At 41.6% G+C, this 9889-nt stretch overlaps 1 protein-coding gene across 1 annotated transcript; it reads left to right on the forward strand.

The window, feature by feature from the left end:
* Positions 1-6505: 6505 nt before the first annotated feature.
* LOC149234593 (uncharacterized) lies at positions 6506-6982 on the forward strand. The gene has a single exon (XM_089368319.1). It carries the CDS (start codon positions 6506-6508, stop codon positions 6980-6982), a length of 477 nt encoding a protein of 158 aa, XP_089224445.1.
* Positions 6983-9889: the final 2907 nt, after the last annotated feature.

Here is a 9889-nt window from a genome sequence, read left to right on the forward strand (position 1 = left end):
AAGAATTAGCCATTATCCATAAGAGACAATTAACACCCTGAAAAAGGGCCATTTTACTTATAGATCTTATTAAAATAACTTCAAATTGCTAGAAAATACAATGAGAAACATTGCGAAAGGCCTCTTTCACGCTAAATGCAGTTATAGAACTGCAATGGACTTCAAATTCGTCTACAGGAGTTACAACCTGTGAAGGACGAAGGGAAACTAACAACTATTTATAATTTTGTCATTACTATGAAGAACGATTAGTCTTCTTAAGTATCTGAATGATTTTGTTATGTGAATGCAATGGCACTGAAATTATTCACTACCCAAAATTTAGGAGTTTCTTGGAATAAATATGAGAGGAGCAATGGCCTGGCAGAATACATTGCCAAGAACGTTGCAGAAACCCTCTACCATCAAGACCTCAGTGGGTCGAATCCGGGGACTGGTAACAAGAGCGAAAACTACCTGGAACATATGAATTCATTCGTCTTGCCGAGCAAGGCCGGTCGAGCTACAGCACTTGGAAGTAATAGTGTCGAGCAAGAGCAGTCGAGTAGTGCCAAGCAAAGGCGATCGACCTGCTGTCTAGCAAGGTCGGGAGATTTATAATTGTAACTAATTTAATACCAAATTTTAGTACTCAATTTAATACCGATCGATTTAATCGAAGGGTTGAAATTATTTTAATCATCTAACATTTAAATCAACAACCCATGTACGTACATTCGAGGGCAATTGATTTCAAAGGGAGTGCCATTGATTTCAAAGGGGAACACATTAAGGCATAAAAACAAATAAAAGATTATTTTCATTGAATAAAATAATTGTTTACATAGCTAAAAAAGATCTACATAGCAACATGTTTTTTTAAAGTGGACATATTATTATTTAAGATGTGTTATTTTTATTTTAAAAATGTGGACACTATTAATTAAAATTTCATATTTTAAAAGGTGCTTGCCAAGAATTGAGCGGGGATGAGGGTTTCGGGAGTGGGAGCGGATTCGATCGTAGGCTGAAAGTAGGGTTTCAGGGAAGCAGGAACTCAGTGGAGCAATAGCAGACCGCGGCGGAATAAGGAGAGCAGGCGACCGCAGAGATTGCGACCGGGTAAGAGCGGAGCTTTAAGGAAAGAAAGAAGAAGAATAGAGGGGGGGGAAGGATTGAGAGAAGTAATGGGAGAAAGGCAGGGGAGGGGAGACATCCCCTCCTACAAAAATGCGATGTTAGGAACTACAGGGAATGAAGGCTGGCAAGGGAGGGAGCGGGAAATAAGCAGGGAGACACCAGTCTTGGGAAACAAATGGCAAGCAAGGATGATAAACAGGTGTCTTCCTAGGGCATAGAAAAAGACAAGGTATGTGATCCCAAATAATAAACTGGAAGATTACCGCTGTTACATGAGAGACCACGCTTTAATTTGCAAGTTTATAGGATACTGGCCATCGGAAAAGGACCTCACGAGATGGATTCAACAGAGATGGAGACCAAGAGGGCATATAGACCTCAAACTGGGGGCCAAGGGATTCTTTACAGTCATTTTTGCAAACCTAGAGGATAAGGAAAGAGTTTTTGAGGAGGGACCACACTTCATGAACAATGCGGGACTGTTTATACGATATTGGGAAGACAGATACAACCCTGATGAGGAGAAAATAATGGCAGCCCCGATATGGGTCAGATTGTTTGGGTTACCGGATGAATTTTGGGATCCAGAGATATTGGAAGGGATCGGAAATTCGATTGGAACTTTTGTGAAGGTGGCAGAGTCGACGAAAAGAGGAAAATACACTTCTTATGCAAGGATCTGCGTTTACATGAACATTGCAGACCCTTTACCGGAATCCATTGAGGTTGAATATCAGGACGAAATATGGCAGCAGCCCATAGATTACGAGCATATACCTTTCCGGTGCAGGAGATGCCACGTATATGGACATCTAGCAAGGGAGTGCCCACAAAATCGAACAGTGGAGTCAGAGAAGGCTAATAGGGAGGAACTAAGGAAAGGAGAGGGATCCGCAGGTGAAGAAAATGAGTTCAGGGAGGTACAGAGGAGGAGGAAGCCAAATCTAGGGACAACAAATCCTCAATCAAAGGAAACAAACTGACCAATTGAAAGTAAAAATAAGTTCAAGATCCTTCAAGAGGAGGAAGAGGAGAACGAGGGAGAAAAGCAGGAAAAAGAGGTCAATGAGACAACTCCAATGGAAATCATAAAGGAAGGAAAAAGAAAAAGCATGAGCCCAAGCAAAGAAACAGAAGGGGAAGAGGGAGAAAGACAAGAGAATATAGCTGAACAATCAATGACAGGTACGGATAATACAAAAGAAGTGGGCACAAAGGAAGAGAAGATAATGAAGAAATTACTTAATGAATGGAAAAAATTGGACGAAAGATTCATCCCAGAAAAAGAGAAACAGCTGTATAAAGAAACTTTTCAAAGATTTAAGGAAAAGAAGGGAGGATTCATAGAAAATAGATCAGATCAAGCGGGAAACCAGGGATCCCAAAGCTTAGAAGGGGACGGCAATGGCAAGGGTGGAAGGAAAAAAGGAAGACGAATGATAAATGAATCAATCCAAGCAGTGGGAGAGATTCTAGTAAATTCAGGGAGGGTGATACCTCTGTCAGAGGTATTTCAACAAACTCCTAAAAGTTTCAAATGATTGTTACAAGCTGGAATATTAGGGGACTAAATAGTAAAGGGAAACAGAGATATCTGAAAGAAAGGGTGAAGAAAGATAAACCAAGCATCATGATAGTACAGGAAACGAAAATGGAATGGAAGCAGCTGGCAGAAATTATAAAGAAATTGAAATTAGGATACGAGGTTATGGCCCTGGATGCAGTAGCAACAGCCGGAGGATTGGCTATTCTGTGGAACCTGGAGGAGGTAATTTTCGAAAACTGGTTCAGTCTTCCTAGAATCCTATCAGGCCTTTTCAGATTAGTGGGGATGGGAGAAAGAATCCTTATCTCAGGAGTGTATGGGCCCCATATTTATAGAGAATGGAAAGAATTTTTGAAGAATATCCAAACCATGAGTAGCTTAATCCCGGATACTCCTTGGATAATAGGAGGGGACTTCAATATGATCTAGGATCTAGGAGAAAAGAGAGGGGGAATAAGGAAAGAGGATCAGAATATGGAGGAGTTCAACGACCTGATTAGGGACCAGAGGTTAGTAGATATCCCTACAACTAATGGAATCCATACCTGGAATAATAGAAGAGGAGGACAGAATCAAATCGCTTCTAGATTGGATAGGTTTCTGCTATCAGAGCAAATTTTGAATCAAGATGTGTTTATTGAAGCAAAAATCCTTCCTAGCCTTGGTTCTGATCACTGGCCTATAAGATTAGAGATAGATATCAAGAAGGTTAAGGGGAAGAAACCCTTCAGATTCGAATCTTTCTGGCTTAGAGACCCCCAATTCATAAAGAAGTTGGAGGACTGGTGGAATCAGAGTATTATCAGGGGCAAGGGGAAAATGCATACCATACAATTGAAGCTCAAGGAGATTAAAAAGAGAATAAAAGAATGGAATAGGGAAGAATTTGGGAACATTATGGAAGCAAAGCAGAAATTAGAAGGAGAAATGGAAGAAATCCAGCAAAAAATAATCCTGGAGGGAAGGAACGAAGAGAAGAGTATGGAGGAAGGAAGAATAATAAGCCAGCTGGAAGAGAGAAGGAAACAGGAGGAGATCCTGTGGAGACAAAAATCAAGGATAAAATGGTTAAGGGAAGGAGAAAGGAATACAAAATTCTTCCATCAAGCTATGATCCAAAACAGACAGAGAAATAGGATCCTTTCTATTAAAAATGCTGAAGGAGAAAGAGTAATAGAACAGGAGGATATAGAAAAGACTCTAGTTGACTACTATAAAGGGATCCTTACAGAAAACCAGAGGGATAGAGGAGAAGCAATAAATAATATATGTAAGGAGATACCAAGATTAGTAACAGAGGAGCAAAATAAAGCGTTAATGCGGGCAGTAACCATGGAAGAGTTAAAAGAGGTGGTGATGAATATGAGCAGGAATAAGGCTCCAGGACCGGATGGGTATACAGTGGAATTCTTCCAGGCTAGTTGGCATTTTATAGGAAAGGAGACATTGGAGGCAGTTGAAGAATCTCGTATGAAACATCGAATATGGCCTAGAGTAAACTCGACTTTTCTGACCCTGATCCCCAAAAGTAATAGCTCAGAGGAGCCACAGGGCTTTAGACCTATTGCCCTGTGTAATGTCATCTACAAGATTATATCCACTCTGATAGCGAAAAGGTTGAAACCTCTCCTACCCAACTTAATTGCGCCTGAGCAGACTGGCTTTGTGGAGGGTCGGCAAATTTTGGATGGTATAGTGGTATCTCAGGAGGTGATACATTCCCTAAAGATGAAAAAACAGAAAGGGATGCTAATGAAGTTGGATTTATCCAAGGCCTATGATCGACTGAACTGGGACTACCTCAGAGCGATTCTGGGAGCTTTTGGTTTTGAGAACAGGTGGATAGAATGGATATTCAGCATGATCTCTACTCCAAATTTCTCAATTTTGGTCAATGGTATACCTACAGGTACGTTTAATGCTACCAGGGGAATTAGGCAGGGGGACCCAACTTACCCGTTCTTATTCATCTTGGCGGTGGAAGGCTTAAGTAGAGAACTCAAAAAGGAAGTAAGAGAAAAGAAAATCAAAGGAATCAGGTTGTGGGGGAACGATTTGACCATCACACACCAACAGTTTGTTGATGATGTGATGCTATTTGGAGAAGCGTCGCTCAAGGAGGTGAGAAATTTCAAGAAGGTCTTAGAGGTCTTCATGAGCGCATCAGGCATGGAGATTAACAAGGATAAATCCTGTACATTCATATTTAATATGCCAGATTCTATCAAAGCCCATTTAACTCGAATTCTAGGTTTCAGACAGGGAGAGTTACCTACTGAATATTTGGGTATCCAACTGGATATAAACCCTAATCGGATGAAGAATTGGCAGAGCATGTTGGAAAAAATCAAGAAAAGATTAGCCAGTTGGTCTTTCAGATCGATGAACATCGCAAGCGGAATAGTCCTATTAAAATCAGTCTTATTATCTATACCTATATACCCCTTGTCTATTATGGCCTCCCCCAAAGGAGTTTTCTACAAAATGAGGGAGATCTTGGGGAAATTTTTATGGGGGGGTCCCAAGCAACAGAGGAAATGGACTCTGGTCTCATGGAAGAATGTAATCAAGAGGAAAGAGGAAGGAGGCCTGGGAGTGAGAGATCCAGAAATTGTGAATAAGGTTCTAGGGGCAAAGCTTTGGTGGAGATGGGTCCAGGGGGGAACCGATGTGTGGAAAAAAATATGGAATCAAAAATATGACATGCCTGGTACAACTGAAGGGCGTTTAAGAGTAGAGGAAACTCCAAGAGGATCGCAAATCTGGGAATTAGCAAGTAGAAATAAGGATATAGTTAAGAACCTTGCTTTCTGGGAAATCCGAGAGGGAAGCTCAGCAAGATTTTGGGAGGAAGGATGGCAACAGCGTGACAAACTGGATAGGATCCAAATTCTTCATGAAGTCCAAGAAAAAGCGAAAAGGGCAGGAATGGAATATGTGAGGGACTATTGGAAAAGAGAAGAATTAAATGACATTTGGAGAGTCTGGAGAAGACCGGAGGAATGGGATGAGAATATAAATCAGGAGGCAGAGCAAGCGTATACCAAAGAAATAGAACCAAGGAAGATCAAAATCAGAGCAGGTAAGGATATTCTCAGATGGGGTAAAGAGATGAAGGGCATTTTCACGGTAAAAGAAGCATACTACTGGGCAACGAAAGAGGAAAGAGAGGAGGGACCAATGGAATGGAAAAAGATATGAGAAGGAAAATGGTGGCCAAAAATAACATTTTTCGCATGGCTGGTGAGCAGAGGAAGGATCCTGACATGGGATAATATTCAGAAAAGAGGAATGAATGGACCCTCAAGATGTAGTCTCTACAGTAAGGAAATAGAAACTCAGGAGCACTTATTGAACAAATGTTCATACGCTCAGAGCTTGTGGGAGGAAATTAGGGTGCTCTTTGGTATGACAAAAAGGGATCCAGACAACATCAGGAATACTCTGATTCAATGGGGAAAGGGGAATTATCAAAGCAAAGTTGTAAGAAGAATATGGAACTTGGCGGTAGGATTCGTAATATGGTCGATTTGGAAAGAGCGAAATCGAAGAGTCTTTAGGGATAAAAGCTGTCAAGAATCGAGAATTTGGGATGAAATATGCAGGTCAATTAAAGAAACTGTTCTGTCCGAAGTATGGGAGGAAGAAGATTGGAGGATGAATCCAGAGGAGCAGAGAATAGTCTCAAAACTGAACATGGAATTTAAGATGGTTTACCCCAATACAGAGAGGAGGATCAGAACTGGCATGCAGAGCCCCAACCATTTTAGACTACCTAGGGATCAACGGATCAAACTAAACTTTGACGGGGCCTCAAAGGGTAACCTGGGACAAGTAGGTATGGGAGGCATCTTCAGAGATAGCAGAGGTAATACAAGGTGGGTGTTTGCCGAATGGGGAGGGGAAATGACGAACAACGAAGCAGAGTTGTGGGCAGTACGTCAGGGTCTCCGGATAGCAGTTAGAAACGGTTACATGAACCTTGAAATCGAAGGAGACTCCCAAATTACGATAGAGATGTTAAGGAAATTAAAGGATGGTAGGAGATGGGATCAGGTAACGAACAGTTGGAGGACAGCAGGGATAATCCAGGATATTGAGGGGCTGCTGAGTAGGATTGAATACACAATAATTAACCACGTATTGAGAACGGGGAACTGCGCAGCTGATCTATTGGCCAATTGGGGAAGTGGAGGTTCGAACAGGATAGTGGATGGCAGCTGGACATCATTAAAGGATGATCCAAGCTGGATCGAGTTAAATAATATACTAAATCAGGACTATAATAAAGCGATCACTCAGGAAAGAAACAATTAAATGCCTCTGGGTTATGGGGAGGAGGAGAAAGGACGGGTTAATCAATGCTCGGACAGAGCGTATGCAGGATCAAGCATACGAAGATCAAGTCATGAAGGGTGGGATCAATCAAACCACGGGAAAGGTGAGCATCTCAAGGAGAGAGGTGGGAAAGGTACCGAGAAGGGGAGGTGGAACTGTCAGAGAGACAGAGATCGCTAGCCCTCATGATAGGGAGAAGAGGACAGCTGGAAGAACAAATGAAAAGGACAGTAATGAGGAGGACAGGAAGCAATGATGCTTCAAGGAAAAAAGGTGGCAAAGCAGGGGTAATATAGGATCAGCATGCAATAGAACGACGCAGAGAGAGAAACCAGGAGCGAACCAAAGGCAAGTGAGGGGGAGAATTGGGAATCCGCAGCAGACGAAGGACAGCCGGAGAAAGCAAAAGAGGGCAAGGAAGATGGCAAAGAATCAAGAAAGGGGAGCAGGAAGGTGGACGAGAAGCAAAGCGGCAGTTCCAGAAGAGAAAGGAAAGAGTATAGCAGAGGAAGCTCCGCAGAAGATCTTTCTAACAATCCCGGACGAATAGGAGGAAGAATTTGATATCCAGAATTACATTATAGAAGAGGGGTCAGGACGAGCAAAGGCTGGAAAGGAAAGTAAATCGGAGGGGAAACAGACTGGGACGAGAAACCGAGAAGACGAGGAAGATGACCAGGAAGAAGAAGAAGATGAGGAGTATGGTAGAAGAGTAAGGGGCAGAGGAACGCGTGGTCGGGGAAACCAAAGAGGAAAAGGAGGGATTGGAGGACGAGGCGGACGAGGGAGTAGGGGCGGAAGAAGGGGATCAAACGAGGGAGAAGCCAGCGAGGCGAGAGGCAGAAAAGGAGGTAAGAGGGATATGAGAAAGAAGCTACAGGAAGCAGAGGAGGCCTATTACCACGATACTAACCCGAACATTAGAAGGATAATTGACAACTTAGAGGAAGAAGCCATGCAGGAGACTTCAGATCCCGAAATGGAAGATTGGGAGCGGCTCCTCCCAGACCCGGGGCATACAAGGGGGAGAATGTCCCTTTATAAACAATCGCTACATGTTTACTGGGGAATGAAACGGTTATTAGCCAAAGCAATGGAACAGGTGGCCATGGAAATGGCCGAACTGTCCCAAGGAATCCCCACCCTGAAAAAGGAACTGAAGAATATTCAGATTACCCTACTCATGCAGGATAGGAAATTGGATGAGATTCAACAGATGCTGTAAATGGGAGGAATGGGAGTCAAGATAGAGAAGGAGTCAGAGCCAGGCGCAATGAACCAGTAGAAGGAGGAGCGGCTGCAAGGAGGTTTTTATATAAATCTCCATTTTGATTTTTGTAATGTTAAATGTTACTGATTCTGAGAAAAAACAGTTTGACTAGAGGAAGAATAGAGGTGTATTTAGCTTGGATAGATAGACTGATAATATACTTTTTTTGGCTGGCTTTTAAAAACTTCAGATGGTCAAGAAACCCGGTTTCCCTTAAGGGCGGGTTGAGACCTGCATATATATGTATTGTCTTTAATTTTTGGTAATGGAAAATCAGAGTAACGCCTCAGCTTACAAAAAAAAAAAAAATCATATTTTAAGCTTGCAATATTGAATTCTAACAACAAAAGTTGTCAATACATTAACAAAATATCAACTTTTACTAATTCACAAATATCTATTAATATTGACTTACAATTTATTTAGCCATATCTATTTTTAATTAAAACATTAAACAATTAACACACCAAATACAAATTTAGATGCACAAAAATATATTCATAAAATTCACTTCACATAAAAAATAGTGACATGCCACCAAATAACTCTGGTTTCAAAATCTTTTAAATAATGTATAATAATTTTTTATTTTTGTTTTTAAAACCTTACATGTTTCATCGTACATCCCATTATAACGATGAGAATTAAGACGGTTTATCGTCATCGCAAATCGCTTTTCTCACAGTTAACAACTTGCACAAATCAGAGTGGGAATTTCAAAACTCAAGCACGTGTTCTTTCTACACAGCTTCAGAAACTGTGTCAACCATTTCAACTTGGAGTTGTTTATAATGTGAATTTTTGGAGATTCCGGTGACGGAATCCGGCGGAAGAAATTGAGGCTAAATCTTGATTTGTTGCAGTTAAAATGGTTTTTTAACTGCATATTTGGATTCAGCACCCTGAAAAACCCCTGGGACGCTTTCATTGTGCAGAAACTAGTTATCAAACTTGCGATTCCAATAAATTCCTGCCGGATTTCGACCGGAAAAACCTGCTGGAAAAGCTTTCAAAAAAATCGCGTTATAGACCACTGCTTTCAACTTAGATATTTGAAGGCTTAAAAGAATTTTTAGATCCGTTGGACAGACAAATTGTACCGTGACGAACATTTTGTCCAGATGACTTGGAGGACGAACTTTGTTAAAAGTTTTATCTGATACTCATCGTGGCCATTCAAAATGCTTGCGTCGTAGAAGACTGTCGTTCAATAAGAGACATTGCCAACAACAGTAAAGGCAAGAGCATAGCTAGCAGTTCAAATCCTTCCTTCTCTCCTGGGTCATTTTTTATCCTTTCGTTGGAGCGCCCCTCCAAACACATTGAATATGGTAGGTGCAGATTGAATAGAAAGCCCGTTCATATTGAACGGGCAGATTGAATGGGGAAAGTGAGAATGGGAGAATGCGTATTGAATGGACTGCGATAATGCAGGCTAACTAAATGCGAGACTGCGGACGGAGGGAATGCATGCGGAATGTGGGGCATGTTCTCTCGTGTATCCGCTAATGGTAAGGGGATTCTCAACCCAACAATCATTAGTAGGGATTATCCGCCCCAGGAGTTTGGCTAACCAACATTAGGCTACTTTCTCTATGCAAGCGTTAGGCTACTTC

Source organism: Pinus tabuliformis, chromosome 8, assembly GCF_031772625.1.
Source record: "Pinus tabuliformis cultivar Carrire ecotype Pingquan chromosome 8, CPIR1, whole genome shotgun sequence".
NCBI classification, from domain to species: domain Eukaryota; kingdom Viridiplantae; phylum Streptophyta; class Pinopsida; order Pinales; family Pinaceae; genus Pinus; species Pinus tabuliformis.

Coding starts and splice junctions, on each gene's coding strand:
- LOC149234593 (XM_089368319.1), top strand. CDS start 6,506: ATGGGAGGCATCTTCAGAGATAGCAGAGGTAATACAAGGTGGGTGTTT.